This window comes from Ursus americanus, chromosome 4, assembly GCF_024610735.1.
Source record: "Ursus americanus isolate L20-20 chromosome 4, mUrsAme1.1.p, whole genome shotgun sequence".
NCBI lineage: Eukaryota > Metazoa > Chordata > Mammalia > Carnivora > Ursidae > Ursus > Ursus americanus.
Window position 1 is genome coordinate 31,961,878 of NC_142130.1, and position 27,310 is coordinate 31,989,187.

The window sequence follows — 27,310 nt, forward strand, 5'->3', positions numbered from 1 at the left end:
CGCGGAGCTTGGAGATCCGCTGCTGGATGCCCATCGCAGCCCCACGACTCTGAGATCATGACCTTAGCCGAAACCAAGTGTCAGAGGCCCAACCGACTGAGCCCACCCAGGCGCCCCTAAAGTTTTTCTACTTTTTAAAATCTTACCTATTGATGCTTTTCCCAGTGATTCCAGGATAAACCAGAATAGTGGCAGGAATGGGAGAAGATTCCAGGTCCAAGGTTTTCATTATATTCTTTTTTATGTAATTTCCAAATGGTATGAAAAATGAACTTCATATACATTAAGCATTCCCCATACTGTTAAGAAATAAAATATCTTTACTCTTTGTTAATTTTCACTTGTAAATTCTTTTTTTTTTTTAAGATTTTATTTATTTACTTATTTGAGAGAGAGAGAGAGAGAGCACGCAGTAGCGAAAGAGCGAGAGAGCACAAGCCAGGGGAAGGGGGTAGAGAGAGAGGCCAACTCCCTGCTCGATGTGGGACTCCATCCCAGGACCCTGGGATCGAGATCTGAGCCTAAGGCAGGCTCTTAACCGACTGAGCCACCCAGGCACCCTTGTTCTTTGTGAATTCTATATCAAGTGTAGGGCAGGGAAATCAGAGAAGGCTTCATAAAGATGTTCCCTGAGCTGAGTCAGGAAGAAAGGAGTAGAAGAAGTTCAAGAACAAAAAAGGAACGTTAGTAGAGACAGGAGCTGGTTTCTGTCCCATTTTGGAGAAAGTAGAGGGCAGTGGTTATTAGGTAGCGAAGTTCTGTAGAACAGAAACTCAAAAACAAGTAGAGGAAATTCCTTTTATGTGAACTCCAAGGACTTGAAACTGTGGTCCATTTTCTATTTTTTTTTTTATTAATAATGATTTTTTATTATATTATGTTAGTCACCATACAGTACATCCCCGGTTTTCGATGTAAGGCTCGATGATTCATTAGTTGTGTATAACACCCAGTGCACCATGCAATATGTGCCCTCCTCACTACCCATCACCGGTCTATCCCATTCCCCCACCCCCCTCCCCTCTGTAGCCCTCAGTTTGTTTCTCATAGTCCACAGTCTCTCATGTTTCATTCCCCCTTCTGATTACCCCCCCTTTCTTTATCCCTTTCTTCCCCTACTGATCATTCTAGTTCTTATGTTCCATAGATGAGAGAAATCATATGATAGTTGTCTTTCTCTGCTTGACTTATTTCACTAAGCATTATCTCCTCCAGTGCCGTCCATGTTGTAGCAAATGTTGAGAACTCATTCTTTCTGATTGCTGAGTAATATTCCATGTGGTCCATTTTCTAAATGGAAGTGGGCTTGTCAGTAATAACAAACAAGTGGCTTATTGTTATTTCAAGTAAAATCAAGTAGCAGCCTTGGGCGTCTTACACATAGGCGACGGTGTATTTTGGTACATGATCCCCCCACCCTTACCTTAGCTGTAGGTATTGTGTGCAGACTCCTGGTTTTGAGACACCCAAAGTAGCTTAAAACCTCAAGGTAGTTACTATATTTTAAAAAATTAAATGTAAATTAATGCCACATTTCCAGAAAGTAGGAATAAAACGATTTGAATTATAAAGAAGTTTAGGACTATAGCTAGTACCTTTGCCTACCTCCTGTCTTCCATCCCATGGCTCAATAAAGACATTTCAGATCCTCCTTCCATTTCATGTTTGAAACATGGCGGGGGGTGGGGGGGAGGCTCTGTTTTGCTTACCTTAATTTTCATTATTAATGTGAGAAACTGAATAGGTTTTCCAGTTATCTGAGAGCACTAAATATATACAAGGTGCTAAAATGTATAATAATCAAGGTGATGTTTGGTTTGTCTCTTGTTATAGATTATCAGTAGTGGTGACATCTTGAAATTAGCCATATGAAAGTTGTTTGGCGTTTAGATGCTGTCTTTTAACATAACTACCTGTTTATAGACGGTTATAACTGGTATGGAAAGTTTCTCCCACGCTTTTAGAGCACATAAATTAGAGTGATTTCATTTGGAAGAAAATTTGTTAAGGGGTTCTTTTAAATACAGAGCTTTACTGTGTGTGAGGTCATTTTGAAAGAATGATTCAAATTTGTTATATACAAAACTTAAGGAATAACTTTTATAGATATCATAGAATTATCGTGTTCTTCATAGATGAGGGGTTTAAATTATGAGGTTAAAATGGGAATTGCCTAGGTCACAGTTTTTTTCCTCTGACTGACTTGATTGCTTTTATGTTATAATCTTAATTTTGTGTCTGGGTATTGAAATAGAAATGACATACTGGTTTTCTCAGTAAAAAGTGTATTTAGATTTTAATTATACAAAATCATAGTTGCGTATTCTAATAATATCTTTGTTTCTGCAGACTTGCAATTGCTTAATCTCATCGTTATTTATTTAAATCCTTTACTTGGATCATTTATTTAAAAGTGTTGTCACTTTAGTCTCAAAATTAATTTAAAACTAGAGACCTTGAGGAATGGCTGGTTTAGATGACTATTAAACTTGAAAGCTGCTCTTTCCTAGAAAAGGGTGATTAAAATTGGTTCAGGGTGGAGTCTTCTAGTTCTGGTTTTAGTGATTGGGTTTGTACCGTTGTGGTGCAGTGATAGTGACAAACTTTTTGTACCAGATAGGGCAAGAGACTGTACTTCTAAGAAGATGATCTCTTGCTTCTTAGCTCTGGTCTTTAAAGTTTGGGGATTAAATTTTTGTTGTTGTTAATAGGTTTTGATAGGAGACTTTTCTAATGTCAGTAAATATAACATCTTTTACAGTCTGCTTATATCTCACAGTTTGGTTTGTGCCATGTGGATGTTAAATGTCCTGTAAGTGTAATCGTAGTATAGAAAAAGCCTTAAAATAGATAGTATGAACTAAGTGACCATTTTGTATATTTCAACATAATATTACTTTCAAACATCTAGATGCACTCAAACCAAATTAATTAGAAAGTCCAGATTTCAGTTAATATCTATGCTTTAACTCAACATAGGACTCTCTTGGTTACAGAGGTGTTTTTTACTTTTAAGGTGGTTGTCAGGGTGCCTGGCTGGCTCAGTCAGTTGGTAGAGCATGTGACTCTTGATCTTAGGGTTGTAAGTTCACACCCCACGTTGGATGTAGAGATTACTGGAAAATTAAAAAAAAAAAAAAAACACTTAAAAAAATAATAAGATGGTTGTCATTTATTTATTTTTAAATTTATTTATTTTAATTGATGTATCAATGTGTAGTTCCCATACAATATTATATTAGTTTTAGGCATACAGCATAATGATTCAGAGGTCAAAGGTTAAGATTAATTTCTTAAATTTCTGGAGATGAGAACACAATTTTTATAACCCAGTAACCCATTGAACTTCAGTTTTGGATTATCAGTTTTCAGCCTTGAACAAGACACTTAACATCTCAGATAATTGGCCTCTTTGTATACTGTGTTTTTGTTTTTTTGTCTATTCTTTTTGCATCAAAGCGCTATCAGGTCATTTGTAAGAACTGTTCATTTACTCAGAAGGATCAGGTTTTCACTCATTTTCATTGGAGATGCTTTGTTACTGGTCTTTGTAGCATGACCATGCTTGGCTTAATTCTACTTTAGTTGTTTGTTTGTTTTTTTAAGGTGCTAATCTATTGTGTTTTATCTTTATTCTTTTGATTACCAAATTCAGTTACTTAAATCTACTTAACTTGGGTGACATTCTAACTAATTTTCCCCACATATTTTTTAAGATTTATTTATTTATTTTGGGGGGTTGGGGAGGAGAATCTCAAGTAGACTCCCCACTGAGAATGGATCCCACCACGGGGCTTGATCCCATGGCTTGAGATCATGACCTGAGCTGAAACCAAGAGTCGGATGCTTTACCCAATGAGCCACCCAGGTGACCCCCCACATTTTTAATTTTGAAAAGTTTCAAGCCTGTAGAAAAAATTGAAATAGTAGTACAGTATATATCCATGTGCCCTTTACTCTGATTCACCAGTTATTAATAGTTGCCACATTTGCTTTATTTCTTATATACTTTTTAAAACTAACTGTTTGAAAGTAAGTTATAGAAGTTATGATGCAGGGCACCTGGGTGGCTCAGACGGTTAAGCGTCTGCCTTTGGCTCAGCTCATGATCTCAGGGTCCTGGGATTGAGTTCCCACATTGGGCTCCCTGCTCAGTGGGAAGCCTACTTCTCCCTCCCCCTCTACTGATCCCTCTGCTTGTGTGCTCTCTTTCTTTGTCAAATAAATAAAAGCTTAAGAAAATAAAAATAGAAGTTATGATACTTCATTCTTTTTTTAAGTTTATTTATTTTTTTTTTAGTAATCTCTACACCCAACATAGGGCTTGAACTCAAAACCCTGAGATCAAGAGTCACATGCTCTTCTAGCTGAGCCAGCCAGGCTCCCTGATACTTCATTTTAAAAATCTTCAGCATTTATTTCCTAAGAACAAGAGCATTCTTCTCTAAAAACAGAATACCATTATCGCACTCTCCAAATCTAACATCGATACAGTAGTGTTATCGAGTATATAGTCTGTATTTAGATTTAATTCTCCCAACCATATCCTTTGTCCCTGTCCCCACCCCCACCCCACCCCACCTCAATTCAGGATCTAATCAAGGAGTACATTAAATTTAGTTGTCCTATAAACCAAGTATCTTTGTTAAAGACCCTTTCTAGAAAGGTGATAATATATTTAAAAGTAAATTTGATGTATAATAATCTAGCATGATAATGAAAAGCCCACACTTTTCTGATACAGTGGTATCTATCTCATATTAATTTTCTGTTTTAATACTAGGCTCTTCTGCGTGGCAGCTCAGAATGATGGATCAAGCCAGATCAGCATTCTCTACCTTGGTAAGATATTTTAAGTTGTATTTCTTGTCACTGGTTTGTGAGAATATGAAATACACAAGAATGACTCTAACCCAGTAGGCATGAAGTAATATTCAAAGGTATCATAAAGAATTTGTTTATGTTGAGGTGGGGTCTTGAGATGTAACTGATCCCACAAAGGAGGGGTATATTCAGTCTTGAGTAGAGCGAACTTGGAAAATCCTGTAAAAATTTCCAGGGTATTTTTTGGGCGTGGTGGGAGGGGGATAGCCACGTAGATAAGAGGAACTGAAGAAAGACTGATGAAAATATATACCTATGTTAGTAGACATATATAACAGACACCCTAAATGAAAAGGCTGAATGAGATGAAGGCCAGTGTGTGGCCTAGCCCTCATCTGCCATGGATAGAACTGGGCATAGGGAAGAACGTTGCTTTGAAAGAGGAACTTCTTTTTCCTTAAGAATGTATAGCAAGTCCTAATAATGGCCCAGTAATAAGTACAGTACCTAACCAAACTTTCGTAAATGTTCCTCTTCCCTTTCTTCTCTTTCATAATGCTTTCTTTCTCTCTTTTTTTCAAATCTCAGTTTGGTGGAGAACCATTGTCCTATACCCGGTTTAGTCTGGCACGCCAAGTAGATGGTGATAACAGTCATGTAGAGATGAAACTAGCTGCAGATGAAGAAGAAAGTGTTGACAATAACGTGAGGGGTAATCGTGCCAGTGTCACAAAACCGAAAAGGTTTAATGGATTTATCTGCTATGGGACTATTGCCGTAATCGTCTTTTTCTTGATTGGTAAGAGTGGCCATTCACAACTTAAATGTCCGTTGTCACTGACTCTAGGAAGTCAGCTAATTCAGCCACGCAAACATTTATTTTGTACCTTTTTATGTGCCATTATGCTGGGCATTAGGAATACAGTGATGACTAAGATTCTTGGCCTGCCTTGAGTTCAGCCTGTTGGGGGGAGAGAGACACATGAATCATTTCATTGTAATGTGCAAATGTTGTACTAGAAATACACACAGGATACTTGTAGCATAGAAGCTTGCCCTAAGGATTCAGTGAAGGCTTCTGGGAAGAAAAGTTACCTATATCTTAAAAAAGTAACCATTTGGGGACACGTGGCTGGCTCAATCAGTAGAGCATGTGACTCTTGATCTTGGGGTCATAAGTTCAAGCCCTATGTTGGGTGTAGAGATTACTTAAATAAATAAATAGGTAAATATTTAAAGTTATTGTGCATTTGACTCTTGAACAACATGGGCTTGAACTGTGTGGGTCCACTTATGTGCAGATTTTTTCTATAAATATATTGGAAAATTTTTTGGAGATTTATGACAATTTGAAAAAACTTACAAACCAACTTCGGAGCCTAGAAATACTGAAGAAGTTAAAAAAAGATAGGTATTGTTGTAAGAATGTACTGTATAACATATAAAATACAAAATGCTTGTTAATTGGTCGTTCATGTCATCATAAGGCTTCTGGTCAACAGTGGGCTATTAGTAGTTACAGTTTTGGAGAGTCAAAAGTTATATGTAGATTTTTTACTGTGTGTGGGGGTCTACACCCTAAACCCACCCCACACAGTGTTCAAGAGTCAACTGTATGATTTATTAGATTGAATGGTTTAAAATATACAGAACTGAGATTCATTATTTACTTTCAGACGGCTTACAATTTGAATAAACCTGTATTTTCAAGGCTTAGCTGAAAGTATTAACAGTTCCTGTAGGAATATATTATGAAGGAGATTCTTTGAACTCAGCTGTGAAACGTTTTACCCTTAGGATTTATGATTGGCTACTTGGGCTATTGTAAACGGGTAGAACCAAAAGCTGAATGTGAGAGACCATCAGGAACGGAGTCTCTGGGGATAGTGGGAACAGACCCTCCAGAAGCAGAAGAGTACGTACCTGAAACATCCAATCGCTTTTTTTGGACGGACCTCAAAACAATGTTGTCAAAGAGACTGAATACCACGGAGTTCGCCACCACCATCAGGTAAACTTGAGCTGCCTCACAGATTGAATCTCAGTCCCTGAACAAATACCGATCGCCCAGAGCAGTGCAACAAAACAAACGTGCCGGTCTGGAGGAGAGACTTCTCAGAGTTAGGGGAGGCTTCCCGTGTTCAGCCGGCGGGTAGACCGTTAGTAAAGAATTCAAACTGTGTTGGACGGGGGAAAAGAACTTTTGTGAGGACACTCCTTTTTCTTCAAAAAATTCGTAGGTCTTTGATCTTTTTGTCACCTGGCTCTTTATAGCTTGTTGCTTGCTGACAGACTTTCTTCTGCTTTGATTTTTCACCTTAACCCCTTGTAAGTCACGTGGAGCTTTGCTACTGTCCACGAGGGCATCAGTAGCCTTCTTTATTCTTTGGATCAGGACTAACTTGAGTGCCCGACTTGGTAGAGAGCCTATCATGTCTTTTGTGTCTTTGATTTCTTCTGGTTCTCCTTAATCCATACGCTAAGAAGTGTCCTTAAGGTTTCTGTCCTTTGGTTTTTAAGATCTTCCTTAGACACTCACCTAACTCTGTGTAAATAATGTGTTCATCTTCTACCTATTAGGTTGGCTTCCTACAGTTCCAGTGGTACAATAATTCTCTTAGTTTTAGGTTAGGAATCTTGGCATTTTTACTTTATCTGGTGAATACTTCTGTGTATACTATATACCGGGCATTATAGAAAAAATGAGACTGTACTTTACAAAAGAAAAAAATTTGTATGATCTCTATATATTTACAGTGAGGCATAGATCAGAACGAGGAGTAGTTTTGCTTTAAAGTAGGTGCAGATTCAAACTGTACTTCTTGAGTTCACCAACAGTAACACTATCTTTGATTTTGCTTACAACGGATCTCTTGGGAACTACTCCTTTCCCCTAAAACTACCCTGAGCAGGCACCCCCTTAGGACAGGGCTCCTGAAGGACCATTTTACTTTGGATAAAGAGGTTTTAACAAGCTGAAGACATGAATTCCTCAGATAATTTCGCCATTTTTTTCTAAGTTTGTCTTTAGTCAATCCAGAAATTTTGGGTCACAGTTAATTTATCTTAGCTATGATGAGTAGTTTTGAGATGTGCTTTTGAAATATTTGCTTGATATTTGATTTCATTGTTTATTTTAAATTAAATTTCAGTTCATTTAACAGTGACGGTTTTTCCTGTAGGCAGCTGAATGAAAATCCGTATGTTCCTCGTGAGGCGGGATCTCAAAAAGATGATAGCCTTGCTTTTTTCATTGAGAATCAATTCCGTACATATCCGCTTAGCAGAGCCTGGCATGACGAACACTTTGTTAAGATTCAGGTCAAAAGCAGGTATGTTGAAAGATGGTAACCTGACTTTATATAAGTAGCTATTTTCAGGTGTGCTAATACAGCAGAGACTTTCAAAATAAATAATGCAAGTCAAATGCTAAGTGTATTAAAGCCATTTCATTTTTTCCTCCAAGGTTGTCCTTAGCTTCAGCTTCACTTTAACTTAATCTTTTTTAGCAGTGCTCAGAACTCGGTGACCATAGTGGGTACGGACAGTGGCGTGGTATACCTGGTGGAGAGTCCTGAGGGTTACGTGGCCTACAGTAAGGCGGCGACAGTTACTGTAAGTAAGGCAAAACAGTGCATGAGACTTTTTCCTGTTGAATAGCTCAGAAACTCATTACTGTTACCTTTCTTAGGAATTTTGGTGTAAATTTACTTGTAAAATGTAACTGATCTCGAGATACTCTTGTTCTCAACCCTCCTGTGCCACAGTGAAAGTAAAATCCCAGGTTCTTATCTAGGACCGCAAGGCCCTGAGTCATCCTCCTGCTCTTTTCCTCCTCCAGTGTGCTCTGGCCGCCCCAGCTTCCCTGGTGTTCCTCAGGCTCTCAAACGCAGGCATGCTCCCACCTCAAAGCCTTTGTAAAACTTACCTTTCCTTCTGCCGGCCCCACCATGGCCTGTTCCTCATTTTGTGCAAGTTTCTTCTCCACCGTTACCTCTTTAGGGTAGTCTTCCTTGATTATCTTGTTAAAAATGGCCTTCCTCCAACAACTTCCCCTTATCCTGCTTTATTTTTCCTCACGGGACTTACATACCTGACATTTGTTTCCACACTAGGAAGTAAGCTACAGGAAGGGCTAGAGATTGGCTTTATTCACTGCTATGTCACAGAGCCTTGGACAGTGCCTGACACATGGTGGTGTTTGCTGAATGAAAGTGTATATCAAGATGCCATGTGGGGACGGATAGAAGTAACCATCTTGGCTGGAGTCTAGTCTTAGCTTGAATCTTTAATGCTTGATCTTTTAAAATTTAGGCAAATATGGCCAAACTACTACAGAAATTAAAAAAACAGATCTATCTAGGTTTTTCAGGTGAAGAAAACATACGTTTGTATGTCAGGGGTGTATCTAGCGAATGCCTTCCAACCCAGATGAAGTCTTACCTGTGCCATATCACTTTCCCTGGCTACCTACAAGCTAGGGGTTTGGAGGTGGGTGGACTTCTGGCAAAGAACATTGAGGGTTTGGGGGCACCTGGGGGCACAGTAAGTTAAGCATCTACTTTTGGTTTCAGCTCAAGTCTTGATCTCAGCGTGGTGAGATTGAGCCCCGTGTGGGGCTCCACGCTAAGCACGGAGTCTGCTTGGCACACTCTCTCCCTCTCCCCCTCCTCCCACCCCCCTCTTTCTCTCTCTCTCAAGTTAATTAATTTTTTAAGAAAAAGATTTTATTTATTTATTTGACAGAGAGAGAGACAGCCAGCGAGAGAGGGAACACAAGCAGGGGGAGTGGGAGAGGAAGAAGCAGGTTTCCAGAGAAGCAGGGGGCCTGATGTGGGGCTCGATCCCAGGACCCCGGGATCACGCCCTGAGCCAAAGGCAGACGCTTAACAACTGAGCCACCCAGGCGCCCCATTAATTAATTAATTTTTTTAAAAAAGAACATTGGGTTTTAGTTCACCTGCAAGCTTTCTATATTTGGATATTTGGTTGTCAAAGTCAGTTTATAGCTCTGTTAATAGAATTTAGGGACATTATGAGACACCTTTTATAAACATCTAAAAGTTGATCTATGCCAGTCACTTTACTGTACTAGATAGTGTCAAACAATTTTCACACAGGTTTATTATCAGAACTTTCAGTTAAGACCCATTCCTATGTATGTCCTCAATTATCTAGCATTCCGATGTTAGGAACTTTATGTAATTGGTGCTGCCAGGGCTAGCCTACAGTATTTTTATTGGTATATGTCTCTTTTGTTTATCATATTCTGTTAGCTTTTCTCTCCCCCCAAAATATTGGAAGCAATGTAAAAGAGATTAAATGTCATTAGGTCAATACGAATTAGATTAAAGGCAGCATGTGATGATACGAGACGGGAACATAGGAGGCCAGAAGTCTTGATTCACTCCTGATAACTGTGACCAGTTTGACTAGAACTCTCTTGAAGCCTTTCTAGGCTTTGGCCTCCTTCTTTTTGTCTCTTTGTTTTCTCTCTTGGGTTTGATCTGTAAAACCATCCTGTCTCGGACTCTATGCCTGTTCTAATTACCATAATGCTCATGAACTCTGATGTCTTTATTCTAGGGTAGACTGGTCCATGCTAATTTTGGCACCAAAAAAGACTTTGAGAATTTAAACTCTCCTGTGAATGGATCTTTAGTGATTGTTAGAGCAGGCAAAATCACTTTTGCTGAAAAGGTGAGTATAAGTTATTCAATACATTGGTATCATACCGGTAGTTCTTCATTTAAGGGGTATTGATTTTTATACATTCTGAAAACTGTCAGTCTTTAACTCTCATACCTAATAATATAACTTATTAAAGTGTTCAACAAATTAAGTTCCAATGCTCTAAACTATAAGACACTTGTAAAACTATGGCATAGCCACTTTGTAGTATTCTGCAGTCCTTGCCTTTCAGTAAAAAAGAAGTAATCAGAAATGCTTAAGTGAAAGCAGTTTAAATTTAAAATAACAATATTCTTTTGTTTTATAGGATCATTAAATTATTGTTAAATAATTTTTTATGTATATATATAGAGTTCTATTATAACTATGTTTTATGAAAGGAAAATTAAGTCAAAGCTCCATAAGGCCTAGAATGGAATATAGCAAAAGACAATGGTTGTGTTGGATGGGTTTTTATTATTTCTCTTGTCTTTGAAACTCCTTGACGAGTTAAGGCAAGAATTTTGTCTCAACATATAAGCTATTTGAAACATTGGGGAGCTTCACTGCAGTCCTCTGTAACCCTTTGTCTTTTAGCATAAAGCCCAATACGTACTCTTCTACTTTTGTGTGACTGCATCTTCATTTTCTGATCTTTACATGTTTTCCTTTAGGTTGCAAATGCTCAAAGTTTCAATGCAAGTGGTGTCTTGATATACATGGACCAGTCTAGATTTCCCATTATTGACGCAGAGGTTCCAGTCTTTGGACATGTGAGTTTTTTTCTTAAGTAAATGAGTTTTTAGTTTCTACAAATTGTTGCCGGGTTCCATTTGCATTGGTAGAAGTTAACATGCCTTCCTTAAATGCTCCTTTTTTTCTGGGAGAGTCTAGCACTAACAAGAAGATGGGTTATGTGACGTTGAGACCTAGTTATTATTGCTAACAGAACCTTCTCAACAGTGTCTTGAATTGGGAATCTGGCGTATGCCGTATAAAAACGAGTCGCATCTTGTAGAGCCATTCAGGCTTTCAGGTGCTAAACTAAGTGTAGCCTGTACCCTCATACTGAATCTGAATCTCGTAAGGATTTCTTGAACAAATTCCTGACAGTGCATTACTCTTTTGTTTTACCAGGCTCACTTGGGAACAGGTGACCCGTACACACCTGGATTCCCTTCTTTCAATCACACTCAGTTCCCACCGTCTCAGTCGTCAGGATTGCCCAGCATTCCTGTCCAAACAATTTCCAGAGCTGCTGCAGAAAAGTTGTTTGAGTAAGTTCTTATTGGAAAGCTCTCTTATTTGAAAACTGATTTTATGATTAGAAAGGAATGATAATCATTTCGGTTAATTTGATAACATTTAAAACAATTGGCAGTAATTTTCCATATCTGGCATATTGTGGGGTGGAGAGCTATTAACTTGTAGATAAGCATGAATTTTTTCCTCCATAAAGTGATCTTAATAATTAGACATTGGATTTATAAACTCAGTGAGTCCTTGTTCAGTTTACCCAGTGAATTCCTTGTCTACTATTCCTGGCATAGCTTCTGCTTGAGGACTTCCTGAGGTAAAGCACTTTGTTGCCTCCGACAACCCATTCAATTATTGGAGTAGATGTGTTAGAATTCATGTTGAGCTGAAATCTTACTCCCTGTAACACCCATTAGTTCTAGATTTTCTTCTTAGCAACAGAACAATTCAAGTTTTCTAGTCCATAGATTGAATATCTTCAGTTCTCATGACAGTTTCCAGATGCTTTACAGTCATTAGTCCTGGCTGTCCTCCCTAATGTATTAGTATACCTCTTTAATAATAGAACCCAGTCTGATTAGAGTACTTGTCATTAGTTTTTATCTTGATCTGGACATATTTCCCACCTGGTATTGGCAGAGGATGTAGATCTGGTGTCAGACACTTATGCGAGCATTTATTTGCTGTGTGACGTAGAACAAGTTACTCTAACCCCGCTGATCATGTTTCTTTGACTTAATTAGATATTTGAAATATATTCTACTTAAGAGGGTGATTGGGTCAAATGAAGAGCATCTACATGCAAGGATACCTGTATGATACTATGTGACTCTTAATGCTATCTGCAAGGCATTTTTAATAGTGATTTTTATCATTCTTACTACCACTTACAAGTCTTCCCTAACCTGTGAAGCCAGCTCCCTATCTTGTCCTTTTGTAGTGGGGGGTGATAATGTTTTGACATACTTCTGTAAGTAGAGCAGTCATCGTTTGGATAATGTATGAGGAATTCGATAGGGGAAGATACCTAACTATCAGGAGCATGAAAATATTCTTTTATAACTGAGATAAGGATGGATACTGGTTAGTGGAGAGCGTGAGGAAACATGGGACTATATTAATGGGCTTGGTAAGAACTTCATTCTGAGCCCATCTCGGTACCTACTTAAAATGTAAATTATAACTGCGTCTCTGGCGGAAAGGCACGTGTTAGATGAGGATAGGTAGAAAAATTTTTTTAAAGCATTAGTTATACTTGGAGGTAACTCATTTTCAAATGATTGCCTGCAGGTCAGAATAAGACACAGATCATTGGCCACCAAGGAGTAAATTTTGTATACATTTTCTTTATATCTCCTCTTAGCTTAGACCTTCCCCGTGCAGTAAGGAAGACTGATTTTGAAAGCCTGGGGAAAGCAACAGTAACTCTGAACTCTGATGTCTGTTTTCTTCTAGAAATATGGAAGGAGACTGTCCTTCTGCCTGGGAAATAGACTCCTCGTGCAGGCTGGAGACCTCCCGGAACAGGAACGTGAAGCTCACTGTGAACAATGTGCTGAAAGAGATAAGAATTTTTAACGTTTTTGGAGTTATTAAAGGTTTTGAAGAACCTGGTAAAGACCCTTGTTTTTGTTTTGTTTATTTGTTTGTTTGTGTTGTCCTAGTTCTTAAGAATGTGGCCGGAAGAGGGGCGTGCAGGAAGGCTGGCTTTGGCTGGGTTTTGTGGAGTGCTAACTCTTGTCTGTCCTGAGGTGAACTGTTTAGGTGTTAGTTTTATTGGGAGATAGTAAGACTCTAGGAAATTAACTTGTCAAAAACTGGCCATTATGACTGGAAAATCTCCTTTGTGTTATTGAATAGATCAGCAGTAAGCACATTTCTTCTTAAAGGGGGCAGATAATAAACCTGGTGCAGGCAATCGGTTTCTGTTGTAACTACTGAACTCCGATGTTGCGGCATGAGAACAGCCATAAGTGATACGTACTAAATATGCATGTAGGCTGTGATTTATTACTGACCCTTTGAATAGGCCATCTATTTAAGTAGAATCTAATAGTCATATCATTTAGTAAGGAAAGCTCTTGGACTTTGGTTGCTTATTAAACAATTAGTGGGCACTAATAGGTAGTTGATGAGTAAACTTAATTGGTAATGTGGAAAGAGGAGCAATACTAATAAAAAGAGTTTAGTATTGTCATGTGAATTTTTAATTCCCAGAGTCCTAAGTCGGGTATGAAATATCTTACCCTTAGAGCATATACTGCAGTTTTACCCTTTCTACTAACATGATTATTCTTGAGTTCACTATTAGAAAACAGTTTAAAAGTTGATTGTATAATGTCTTTTTTTCTTTCTTTCTTTCTTTCTTTTTTTTTTTAAGATCGCTATGTTGTAGTAGGGGCTCAGAGGGATGCCTGGGGTCCTGGAGCTGCGAAGTCTAGCATAGGAACAGCTCTCCTTTTGGAGCTTGCCCAGATATTCTCTGATATGGTCTCAAAAGGTAGAGTACACATTTTGAGAACTTGAATCTATGTGCTATATAGTTCTAAATATTACGTGCTCTCTCACTTTTGCCTGTATTATGATGGTTCACTTATGCTGGACTTTGAGTTCTTAGGTACAAAGCAGATCATCTTTTGTTGGATCTGCCTTTAGCTCTGAAACAGCTTTCCATGCAGTGTCTTCATTGCACTAGGAATCAACTCCTTTGAGACACTAAAAAAGTGTTGTCCTGGACCCTAATTCTTACTTTGACATATTCAGAATGATATGGCAAATCTAGCATGGTCCCCTAAGGAATCTATTTTAAAGCAAGCAGTGGTATACCTCTGTATTAATTTTCTATAATTTTGTTATAAAGTCATAATATGTAATTTTATGTTATACTTAGAATACTAGATATGTTCCTATATATTTATAACATATACACACTTCCTTTCAAGCCTTTCTCCCTTGGTACTTGCCACTCCTCTACACACACACACACCCACACGCAAACCCCCATCACCTTCTTGAATCTTTGGGTCATAGGGTAAGTTGCAGTGCTTAACTTTCATGCAAAAGTACATAATACAGAAAAATACATACACAAGGAAAGGGGAGGAATGGAGGGCAATGGCACATATAGTCCCAAAAGGAGCTGTCATTAATGTAATTTCTCTGAAAACTCTTTCTTATAACTTAAATGTGTGGATTTTTATTCTATTTCATAACAGTTGTTTGTAAAGTAACCCAGTGTTTTAAGCGATCGATGTTTTCAGAGAAGATTGTTTTCAGAGAAGGTACACATTGTAGTCAAGTATTTCTTGGTCCAGAAGTTAAGGGGCTCAAAGAATGGAGTTGGAAAAAAGTGACTTCCTGTAAAAACTGGTCCCTACTATGTATTTGAAATCTTATTTGCAAATGATCTTTTATCCTGTTCTTTGTAGATTACTTTAAAATTTATTTTTATTCTTTTTGTTGTTGTTGTTGTTCTTTCACCTGGGGCCCCAAAAGGGAAAGAAATATTCTTGAATCTGCTGTCTTGAATTAGAAATTTGTGATTTCATCTTAAGTCAGTTGCCTACCTATAAGCTGTCCCAAGATAAAACTAACTTTTTGTTATCTTTTAGGTGGCTTTAGACCCAGCAGAAGCATTGTCTTTGCCAGCTGGAGTGCTGGAGACTTTGGAGCAATTGGTGCCACCGAATGGCTAGAGGTATTATTATCTGTACATCACCCATACCCAGGATAGGCAGCTGATCTTGTTTTGGCTTAATTTGTCCTCCAGAAACCATGCTCTTTTGGATTAGATTATAGTTGATCCTGAACAACACAGGTTTGAACTGTGCAGGTCCACTTACATGTGGATTTTTTTTTTTTTTAATAGATACAGTATAGTCCTCTAAATGTATTTTCTCTTTCTTATGATTTTCTTAGCATTTTCTTCTCTCTAGTTTATTTTATTGTAAGAATACAATATATAATACATATAATATACAAAATATGTGTTAATCAACTGTTTATGTTATTGGTAAAGCTTGCAGTCAACAATAAGCTATTCGTAGTTCAGTTTGGGGGGTCAAAAGTTATATGTGGATTTTCAGTTGCGTGGGGGGGGGGGCTCAGTGCCCCTAACCCCCACGTTAGGGAAGTCAACTGTATATCATTTTTGCCTTTGTATATTTAGTCTCAGTAGACTCTGAATTTAAAAAGATGTCCCTAATATTAGCTGCTCCGTGTGACAATTAGATTAATACATATTAGTACATTTGGTATTTTTCCTTCTTTTCTAGGGATACCTTTCCTCCTTGCATTTAAAGGCTTTCACTTACATTAATCTGGATAAAGCTGTTCTTGGTAAGTATCCTTTTCATTAGCTGTTTATGAATTTATATAAATTATTTATAAAATGGAAGAAAGCTTTTTACAGCAACCCTCATTATTTTTTGCAATTTACATTGCCTGTTCCCTGATCACGGCTGACTTAGCTTTCTCTTCGTAGTCCGTTAGATTATGGGATGGGAGCTGATTGCCTTTCGTGCAGTGGTTCCCAGTGTGGCCCTCAGTTAGCAGCGTTAGGATCACCTGGGAACCGTTAGCAGTGTAAAATTTCAGATCTTTTGAGTCTGAAACTGGAACACAAGTCCAGCAGACTGTGTTTTAACAAGCACTCTGGGTGATTCTGATGCACTAAAGTCTGAGAGCCGTGAGTCTGGACTATTTTCTAGACCAGAAGGACCTAAACCGGACCGTATAGAATGGTACTTCTAGAGGCTAATTCACATCTAGCTACATGATGGCATCACGAATAGACATATTCTAAACTCTTCTAAAAGAGTTTGAATGTTATTAGAAGTACAGATGTAGCCAGTGAATGAACTGAGAACAGTAAAATATCTCACTGGAAAGAACAAGGAAGGAGCTAAAATTGACTAGATTTTTATTAGACTCGTCGTTATGGCTGTCTTACCTGTGCAGCAGAGTGTATGGAGCATAGCAAGTGGACGGTAGCTAGCAGATGGCCGCCCTGATATGGGGAACTAGAAAGGCACCAAAACCACATCATTAACAATAACATACGCCGACTCAGGAGCTAGAGCTTTAGTTGAGTCAAATTAGGGTTAGCAGTTACGAAAGAAGTTGACTCTTAAATCACTTGTCTAGTTCTTGAAGAGGGTAGGTGTACTTGGCCTCTCATCTAGGTTATTGTCTTCCTTTTTTGTCGAGTACTTTTGGTTATAGAAGTAACCGTGTAAAAATTACTTGACTAGAGAAGGGGCAATGTTAAAATAATCTCTTTGCAGGTACCAAGAACTTCAAGGTTTCTGCCAGCCCACTGTTGTATTCGCTTATTGAGAAAACGATGAAAGATGTGAGTGTATACCTAATTATAAAATCTGTAACTTCATTTTTCAACTAATTTTACAGTAAGATGGAAAACGTTGAGGTTTAAACCAACATAAGTAACCAATTACAGGAATTTAGAATAAATTCTGTAGCAGCATTATTTAAGCCCTGCTCTTGGCCTTTTTGCTCTGCCCATTGAACCATGTGAGCTGAGGGTGAACTACTTGTTTACTCTCCGTAAACATAAGGTGAGGGAGGCGGTATGTGAAAGGCTCTGACCTCAAAATAGACGCGGTCTGTTTGGGGGTGCTGCAGGATTTCCTGAGGCCTAAGCTGTACTGTGGGTGTCCAGTGGGGGCTGTCTATAGAGTCAGAACGTTAAGGAAGCTCTAAATGAACTGGAGGTTGCACCTGGCTGGCTCAGTTGGTGGAACGTTGCAGCTCTTGATCTCGGGGTCGTGAGTTTGAGCCCCATGTTGGGTGTAGAGATTACTTAAAAATAAAGTCTTAAAAATTAAAAAAAAAAAAAATAAATGAACTTGAATATACCTAATACATAAATAAGAAGGCCAGATGAAATATTCATTGGGTAAAGACAGGCATGCGAATGACCGTAGTTTTGCAATGGGGGAATAAGATTTGGCTAATGGGCTTAGAGGCCATATATATCGGAATGATTTTTTTGAAGATTTTATTTATTTACTTGAGAGAGCACAGAGGGAGAGGGAGAATCAGACTCCCTGCTGAGGACTCTGAGATCATAACCTGAGCCAAAGGCAGATGCTTAACCAGCTGAGCTACCCCAGGCACCCGCGGAATGATTAAAGATGGAGAGAACAAGGGTCCGAGAACTTGACCTTGATCCTATGGGAAACTAGGAATTGCTGTAGAGTCTCCAGCAAGGCAGTAATGTGTTTGCAAGTTAGGCTGCAGTAGTATAAAATGAGCTAGAAGGAGGGGCGCCTCGGTGGCACAGCGGTTGAGCGTCTGCCTTCGGCTCAGGGCGTGATCCCGGCGTTCTGGGATCGAGCCCCACATCAGGCTCCTCTGCTATGAGCCTGCTTCTTCCTCTCCCACTCCCCCTACTTGTGTTCCCTCTCTCGCTGGCTGTCTCTATCGCTGTTGAATAAATAAATAAAATCTTTAAAAAAAAAAAATGAGCTAGAAGGAAAAAAACCAGAAACAAGATAGTCCTATCATGAAGGCTAGAAAGGGCTTTTACAATTGGCTGAGCCACCTTTAAAATGATTAAAGGAGGAGAACATTTTTTTCTCGCTGTCACTGAAGACACTGTGACAGCATGAGCCTCGTAGGAATAACTTTAGAAATTTGAAATTGTTTTAACGGTCTCAAATTTTTTTCAAGAAGATACTATAAATTTTTTTAATAAATGTTGATAGATGTAAATATATTTGTGACCAGCCTGAATAACTATGTTCTGAAAGATTCATTTTAGTGACAAATTAATTTTTTTTTTTTACAGGTGAAACATCCAGTTACTGGGCAGTCTCTTTATCGGGACAGCAACTGGATCAACAAAGTGTAAGTTGAGAAAAGAGAATGAACAGCTTCTAGAAAAGCAGAATCATCCAGTAGCACCTGCTATGTGAGGTAGAAATCTAAACCTAACCTTGCAGTGAGCTTACCTATACTTAGAGTCAGTTTAAGAATTTATTTGGGGATAGGGGTAAGGTTGCATGATAGCACAGTTTGCTCTTTAGAAAACTTTCTAGAGACACATTCTTGCTTTCCTTGCAGCGAGGAATTTTCTTTGGATAATGCTGCTTTCCCTTTCCTTGCGTACTCTGGAATCCCAGCGGTTTCTTTCTGTTTTTGTGAGGTAAGTCTGATGAAATCTAAAGTTATATCTTAGATCTTCTTTCATCAATTTTGAGACCTAGAGTGCTTAAAATGTTTTTAAGAAGTTATCCACAAGCAGTTATTGCATGCTCCCTTATTATTAGTCTTAATGTAGAATTATTCTTAATTAACAGTTGAATTTATTTGCTAAAACGTCTTCAGTCGGGTATCATGAGTTTTAATAACAAGGCTACCTATTGTACAGTGCAGATATAGACTATTTCCGCCAAACAGAAGGTTCACCTGGACATTGCTGTTCTTGATACCTGTTAAGATAATGGTTCTAGACGTTTGTCTGGAGATGTTAATCTCTTAAACAGGAATTATGGGTAAAAGCACAAAACCCAAACAGATGTAAGGTTGTTATGAGACAGAACTTTGAACTGACCAAGTTGTAGGAAAGCAAGGTTGGCTTGTTTCAGGAGCCAGTTAGAAGGCACTGAAGGCTACTCCGAGTAAACAGGGATGAAGGCGTCTGTGCTGAAGTTGGAAAGCCAGCCCTGTAGTGGGCTCTCCAAGGGATGGAGAGATCCTAGAGTTTTAGTCTCGGAGGTCAGGGTGGAAGCTGTTGATTTTGGCATCAAATTATCGATCCCACGGAGGCTAGGTCCTCACGTGACTTTTTATCACTGGATGTTTTGGCCTGGGACTAGGAGGGGAAAGGTCTGAAGAAAGAGAGCGATGTAAGATCTGGATTTGGAGAACATAGCTGGAACACTCTCGACCTGCTAGAGCAGCAATGTGGATGGCATTGAAATAGCTGGTCACAATATCCATTTAGTACATTAGGAAGAACTGAACGTCTGGTTCTAGGGTTGAGGGGATTTATGGATGATTTCTGTTGACCTCCAGAAGGTTTTTAAGAAACTTCCTACTGACTTCTTAGATGTCAAAAACCTAGCAGGTAATACAAAACTGTATAGTCTGAAAGTAAAGAATTGAGGTCGGATCAAAGGATTGTCAGTGAGATTGTCACTGAGGACAGTGGAAGGAAGTAGAGTTGAAGAAATAGTTACTTAAATTATCTAATGAAGGTAGAGAGAACTTCTTGTTAGAAAGGTAACATGTATGAATGGACTGCTGAATCATTAGAAAGAGGGTCAATTTTAGTCTAAATGTGACACTTTATATCAAAAGCACACTTCACGCATGCTGTCCTCTTTCCTTATTTAATGGGCCAAACTTCCCAGAGAGAGGAAAATAAGGATACAACCTCAAGAAATTTGGTTAGACTTCTGTTCAGGGTATATGATGCAATAGAACAGGGATTCTGTAGGACCGAGAAGAAAGCAGTCATTCTAGGAGTAGGTTAGGTTCAGAGGAAGTCGCAAAAGGGGTACCAAAGTAGCGGATGGGAGATAAAATTGGAGTAGGAATACATTAGAAGCAAGGTAAGAATTGCAACTGCTATTACCTTGATAGTAAAACTAAGGTGTGGCTCCTACTCTTAGGACCCCCTGTGAGTACATTCACCCAACTTTGTGTTTCAGGATACAGATTATCCTTATTTGGGTACTACCATGGATAACTATGAGAACCTGAAACGGAAAATTCCTCAGTTGAACCAAATGGCACGTGGAGCAGTGGAAGTAGCCGGTCAGCTTATAATGAAACTTACCTATGATTTTGAATTGAGCCTCAACTATGAGATGTATAATGACAAAATACTTTCATTTGTGAGGGATATGAACCGATTCAGAGCAGACATAAAGGTGAGCACTAATTAAAATCAGGTTCTCATGGCTGAAATATCAGTTTCAAGAATGGTATTTCGCTGTTCCTGAGGAGGGATATTACTGGTAGCTGAAGTGAACTAATGTATAATTTTTTGTAGAATTTGTAACTCATTTGAAAGGAAAGGTGAGAGGTGCTGTGGGTTATAAATCTAGAATATACCACAGTAAGTATTTTAGAATCTAATTAGCTAAGGTATGTTACGTTTGTGTAATTCCAGGTAACCTGTAAAGAGGACCCAGAGAATATAAAGATCTCAACCATGACTGGGGACCTATGAGTCTGGGCTTATATCAGATATGCCTTTCAGGGATGTCATGGATGGAGAGAGAACCTGGCCAGTAGTTACAGTCTTACTTAGTGTTGATGCTGTGCGCCTAGTATGCAAATGCTTGATAAAATCAAATTAATAGTAGTGTGTGGTTTCCAACTGGTTTTATGGTACTAGAAGTCAACTTAACAGATCCCTTACAGGAAGTAAATCACTGATAAATCTTAATGATTATGGCTTTCTTGAAACTAATTACAACTGACCAGAAAATGGGACTTATGAGAAAAATCACAGGTTGTGGAGTTCATTGAGCCAAAATGGTTAAAATTTTCCCCCATCGGCAAATTGGCCTGGAAACTATACAGCACAGTATTACATAATAAGTAAATTGTGTTAAATTTCTCGATGAGGACGCCTTCCTTGGGAGACTAAGAATGGATAACTGTGCCATCTGCTGGGCTCAGATACGAGTGTACGTCCTGGGCAAGGTGCCTAAGTCTAGCATTCTCTGCCCGCGAATCACCCCCTTTTATCAGAACCGTCTCAGTAGCTACCACTAAATTAGAAAGGTATGTAGAATAACATCCTTAGAAATAGAACGTCTAATAAGGAGTTTCGTGTCTTTCTGCTTCAGGAGATGGGTCTGAATCTACAGTGGCTGTATTCTGCTCGTGGAGACTTTTTCCGTGCCACCTCCAGACTCACAACAGATTATAAGAATGCGGAGAGGACGAACAGATTTGTCATGAGGGAAATCAATGACCGTATCATGAAAGTAAGTAAATGTCTAAAAAAGGAAGAACTAAAGTATGTTAATTTTTCATTGGTAAATCTTGCATATCTAAAAAGTAGAGTAGTGATTCCAGGAGCCTAGAATCCTTTGCTGCTTTAGAATTGAGCACAGATTTTTAGCTCTTATTGGCAAGACCTAGAACTGACATATCTGAACTGGAAATACAAAAGGCATTTAACCTGGTATTAACATTTTAGGTTTTAAAAACATTTGTAGGAAGGGATCATTAATGATTTTTAGCTATCATTTTCTCTGTATTCCTGTTCTCTAATTCAGCCCTTAACTGCTTTTATCTCAGTCTGCTTGGAAAAGGCAGAAGACTTGATTACAGCGGGAAGTTGTAAATCTTCTGTGTGTATGCTGGAACTAAAAAACCCAATACACTGAGTTGTACAAATGCACTTTTACAAAGGAATTGACAGTTTACTTTATAATTTTAATGTTAGAAGATTAGTAGCCTGCTTCTCCGTGTTCTTAAATTTGGGGGATTTTAACATTTAAAGTGAGAGAATGACAGTTTTACTACATCAGGTCCTCCCCTGACAGCGAAAGTCCCGGCGCTCTGTAAGTTCTCTTGTATGTTTTTCTTTTTGTAGGTGGAATATCACTTCCTCTCACCCTACGTGTCTCCGAGAGAGTCTCCTTTCCGACATATCTTTTGGGGCTCTGGCTCTCACACTCTGTCAGCTTTACTAGAGCATCTGAAGCTGCGTCAGGAAAATAACAGTGCTTTTAACGAAACACTGTTGAGAAACCAGTTGGCTCTAGCAACTTGGACTATTCAAGGAGCAGCAAATGCCCTCTCTGGTGACATATGGGACATTGACAATGAGCTTTAAATGTGGTGCCCGTAACTTCTACAAGAACATCAGGGTAGTGTGATTTCTAGACTTGTGCTGGTTGTGCTAAATTTTTAGTAGGGCTACAAAACCTAATATTGTTAAAATTCTACCCAACCACCTTGGTACTCCTAGATGTCTTTAGGCAGCAGCTTTTAATACAGGGTAGGTACCTGCACTTCAAGTTAAAGTGAATAACCACTTAAAAATGTTCACGATAGAATCTTTTCTCTGATCATCTCTAAAATTTTAAATGCTTTCTACGGTAACTGCCTCTTTCTTGTTACAGTTATGAAAAAGTCAGAACCAGTTACATGAAGTATTGCTCTAAATCCTAAGGACGTGAACTGGTATCTTCTAAGGGGGAGGGGAGGGTGGTATCTGCCGAAGGTTGAAAGCGGTAGCTTGGTGCGATCCTCTCCCTTCATTTGATGCTGGATAGGAGATACCAGGTTGTCAGACCTCATTCTCCATATGAGATATATGCCTTCTTTACGGATTTAGCTGGTTTCCACATCCCTGAATGAAACAGTTAACTTTCAGAAGAGATGGGACTTGCCCATGAGGTCTGAAACAGAGGTCCTTCAGCTGGACAAAATGAACTTCAAGTGTTTATCACAGGAGTAAGGCCTTAATGTGTTAACCTCAAGGTTATTTATGAAAAGAGGAGACCAGAAGCCAAAGACCTGTATTTTCTTTTCATCCGCCCCTCCCCCGTAAGCCTTTGTTTATTAGTTTTTTGTCGTTAGTGTGTTTCCCAAAGTATTTTGAAAGAGAACCAGCTTCAGGTGTTTAATTTCAAACTCAGTTTGTCAGACGTTAAAGAACACACTGCCAAATTTTGGCCAAAGTGTTAATTTTTTGGAAAAGCTTTCTATCATTTTGGCACTGAGATATTTATTGTTTATTTATCAGTGACAGAGTTCACTATAAATGGTGTTTTTTTTATAGAAGATAATTATCGGAAGCAGTGCCTTCCATAATTATGACAGTTATACTGTCGTTTTTTTTTAATAAAAGCAGCATCTGCTAATAAAACCCAACAGATACTGGAAGTTTTGCATTTATGGCCAACACTCGAGGGTTTAGAAAACAGCCACAAGCCAAATAAAATTTTAAAGCTGAATATCGGTGAAGAATTCCATTTAATTAGGGGTTGCTAATCAAGTTAGACTTCCGTTCAGCCAAGCAGATAAAAATAGCAGTTTTCCTAAAGGGAAAGAATGGTGACCAAGTTATAAATCAATGTCACTTAAAGGCTGTGTAGTGCTCATATGTGTGAAATTTTACAGCTCAATTTATCCAAGGTGTAATTTTAATTCGAATTTTGCAAAATTTCCAGTACCTTTGTCACAAACCTAACTCACATTATCGGGAGCAGTGTCTTCCATAATGTATAAAGAACAAGGTAGTTTTTGCCTACCACGGTGTCTATATCGGAGACAGTGATCTCCATATGTTACACTAAGGGTGTACGTAATTATCGGGAACAGTGTTTCCCATAATTTTCTTCATGCAATGACATCTTCAAAGCTTGAAGATCGTTAGTATCTAACATGTATTCCCAGCTCCCTATGATTCTCTTTTAGTTCTAGTTGCAGAAACATTTTATGGTCATTAAGCATTTGGTGGGTGAATTCAACCACTAGAAAATAAAATTACTTCCTTCAAGATTCTTTGTTTCTAAACCTAATGTAGTATTTCGTCGTATTTGTGGTTTCTCCAGGTCTTCTGTTTAGCGGGATAGTAGTATACATTTATAATGTTTGCCGTTGACAAATGAATTTAACTTTATCCCCTTATTTGCATGTTCTCTCCTGTAAACTTAGTTCATACAAGTTTGAATCCAGAATCGACCTTTTAGCTTAAATCAGGGGAAACTTGCCTAGGAGGCTCGGGGGGAGGGGGGAGTGAAAGGTGTAGGGAAGTGAAACTTACAAAAGGATCTTTGATCATGTCTGCCTACCTGTTAGTATGTGGTGGTTTTCAGTAAACTATAGATGTGAACAAATAAGTTTGAAGCTACATGAGTAAAGACTTTATTTTCTAGCCAGCCATCATTATAAACCTGATCATCAGCTGTTTGTCATAGGGCAGTTCACCCTAAGAAATCGTCACCTAAGAAAAAGGCCATAGGGTCTCCTAAGGTTCTTAAACGTAGCGTCACGGGCCTAAGGTAATCTAGATCTAGGTGATTACAGCCTCACTGAATTGCTTCGCTGCTCACAGTCTGTTCAGTCTTCACCGCATTTTCTCTTGAGCTGGTATTTAGTGTAGCCGAGTGAAAAGGTCATAGCTGGGATTCCTGGTTTGGGTATCACGCTTTATCATACTTTAATGAAAGCTCAGTAACTTCAAGACATAATATGAATAATGGGCATCCATTTACAGCAGTAAATCTCTTCAAAAACCTCTTTTCTATGGTGAGGATTCAGTTATTTCTAATCAAAAAAGCCAGTAAGTGGTAAGAGGCTTAGTATTCCTGAATGAAATGTGTATCTGACTAGCAGTAACCTGCTGGACTTCAGATTTTTTCTGGTCATAGATAGCAAGTGCATTCTGAAGGTAAAGGATAAAAGAAGTGAGCTCTGTCATGACTCACTGTTCCAGAACTTGCATGACCTTCACTGTGTTTCCTCTTTGAATGTTCTTGAAATTTCGGTAGGCTAAACGTGGCTTATTAGACTTGCCAACCTACTGCTCATCTGTAGCTTTGTAAACAAGTGTTATGCCCTTAAAATTGTGTCCAAGCTGGTATGTGCAACAGTGTGGAAATTCCTTATCTGATTTAATAAAATGCTTGAACACCGAGTTGTCATTTTTTAAAATAGATTTTATTTTTTTGGAGCAGTTTTGGGTTCATAGCAAAATTGAGCAGAAAGTATGAGGTTCCCATATACTCTCTGCCTACACACCCCCGGCCCAGCTTCCCCCACGATCAACATCCCCCACCAGAGTAGGACACAAGTTACAACTGATGAATATACATGGACACATCATTATTGCCCAAAGCCCATAGTTTACATTAAAGTTTACTTTCAGCAGTGTCTATTCTGTAAGTTTGGACAAATCTACAATGAACTGTTTCTGCCATTTATAATACAGTATGGAATAGTTTTCCTGCCTTGAAAGTCCTCTGTTCTCCACCTCTTCATCTTCCCTCTCCCTAATTCCTGGCAACCACTGCTCTTTTTATTGTCTCCATATTTTTGCCTTTTCCAAAATGTCATGGAGTTAGAATTGTATGGTATGTAGCCTTTTCAGCTTGGCTTCTTTCACTTAGTAGTAATAGGCACGTAAGGGTTCTCCATGTATTTTTATGGCTTGATAGCTCACTTTCTTTTTAGTGCCATATTTTACGTTGTCCGGATGTAACTTAGTTTATCCATTCACCTACTGAAGGACGACCTCTTCACTGCTTCCAAATTTTGGCAATTATGAATAAGGCTGCTATAAAGATATGTGGACAGGTTTTTATGTGGACATGTTTTCAGTTCATCTGGGTAAACACCAAGGAGAGCAGTTGCCGGATCATACGGTAATAGCACGTTTAGTTTTGTAAGAAACTGCCAAACTGTCTTCCAGAGTAGCTGTAGCATTTCAATTCCTATAGCAGTGAATGAGTTCCGGTTGTTTTGCATACTTGCCTGCATCTGGCGGTGTCAAGTGTTTGTGATTTTAGCCATTCTAATAGGTGTGCTAGTAGTGAGATCTTGTTTTAATTTCCATTTTGCTGATGACATTATATTGAACGTCTTTTCATGTGTTTATTTATCAAGTGTGTATCTTTGGTGAGGTGTCTGTTAGGTCTTTTGCCCCTTTTTCTAATTGGGTTCTTTATTTTAGGAATTTTTGGTATATCTTGGATAACTGTCATTTGTCAGATACGTGTTACAAATATTTTTGCCTGGTCTATGGATCGTCTTCTCATTTTCTTGGCAATGTCTTTAACAGAGCAGAAGTTTTTCATTTTAATGAAGTCCAATTTAATTCTTTCTCTCACTGATCATACTTTTGGTATTTTATCTAAAAAGTCACCGCCAAACCCAGCGCCATTTAGATTTTCTCTTGCGTTATCTTCTAGGGTTTTATAATACGTTTTGTATTTTACGTTTAGGTCTGTGATCCATTTTGAGCATTTTTGTAAAGGGTATATATATATATGGTCTGTGATTCATTTTTTTTTACATGTGGATGTCCAACTGGTCATGAGTTTTTGTTAAGAATACTCTAAAAGACTCTCCCCTCAGAAATACGAGCTATGTGTATAATTTTAAGTGTCCTTTTAGCCACATTAAAAAACTAAAAAGAAACAGGTGAAATTTTTCTGTTTAACTCCATATATCCAAAATACTATCATTTCAACATGTGTCTATTAAAAATTATTGCCAGGATATTTTGTATTCCTTTTTTCAGGGTAAGGCTTCAAAATCCGTTGTACTTACAGCACATCTCAATTTGGGATACCCACATTTCAAGTGCTCAGTAGCTACTTACAGTTAGTGGACACTGCTGCTATATAGTGAAAGGCATGATTGGTAAGGTTTTTGGTTTGGTTTTGCTTTTGTTTTTTCTTTTTTATAGGCTTTCTACTATGCAGTTACCAAAAAAGCCATCATACAATTTAATCTCCTCACTACAAGTGCCAGCCAGGGTTCTTCAGTAGGATTGCAGGAATTGCCCCCACTAGAATAGGGAGGCTTCTAAATTGCTGCCCCTGTGCCCAATCTTGCT

The 27,310-nt window shown here is 38.5% G+C and overlaps 1 protein-coding gene across 2 annotated transcripts in view; it reads left to right on the plus strand.

The window, feature by feature from the left end:
- TFRC (transferrin receptor) overlaps nucleotides 1-25,387 on the plus strand; it is a 28,005-nt gene extending 2,618 nt beyond the window's left edge. Inside the window, exons 2-19 of one of the 2 annotated variants that reach the window (XM_045812568.2) lie at nucleotides 4,784-4,842; nucleotides 5,413-5,623; nucleotides 6,622-6,835; nucleotides 8,007-8,156; nucleotides 8,337-8,439; nucleotides 10,411-10,524; nucleotides 11,169-11,267; nucleotides 11,632-11,771; nucleotides 13,207-13,364; nucleotides 14,132-14,251; nucleotides 15,363-15,448; nucleotides 16,026-16,089; nucleotides 17,037-17,104; nucleotides 18,563-18,621; nucleotides 18,838-18,919; nucleotides 20,430-20,651; nucleotides 21,579-21,719; nucleotides 22,334-25,387. In XM_045812568.2, coding sequence (XP_045668524.2) covers nucleotides 4,807-4,842; nucleotides 5,413-5,623; nucleotides 6,622-6,835; nucleotides 8,007-8,156; nucleotides 8,337-8,439; nucleotides 10,411-10,524; nucleotides 11,169-11,267; nucleotides 11,632-11,771; nucleotides 13,207-13,364; nucleotides 14,132-14,251; nucleotides 15,363-15,448; nucleotides 16,026-16,089; nucleotides 17,037-17,104; nucleotides 18,563-18,621; nucleotides 18,838-18,919; nucleotides 20,430-20,651; nucleotides 21,579-21,719; nucleotides 22,334-22,576 — 2,310 coding nt within the window. In that variant the 5' untranslated portion in view covers nucleotides 4,784-4,806 and the 3' untranslated portion in view covers nucleotides 22,577-25,387. Of the gene's footprint in view, nucleotides 1-4,783; nucleotides 4,843-5,412; nucleotides 5,624-6,621; nucleotides 6,836-8,006; nucleotides 8,157-8,333; nucleotides 8,440-10,410; nucleotides 10,525-11,168; nucleotides 11,268-11,631; nucleotides 11,772-13,206; nucleotides 13,365-14,131; nucleotides 14,252-15,362; nucleotides 15,449-16,025; nucleotides 16,090-17,036; nucleotides 17,105-18,562; nucleotides 18,622-18,837; nucleotides 18,920-20,429; nucleotides 20,652-21,578; nucleotides 21,720-22,333 lie in introns of both variants that reach the window. The other variant, XM_045812567.2, reaches the window with a different exon arrangement.
- Nucleotides 25,388-27,310: the final 1,923 nt, after the last annotated feature.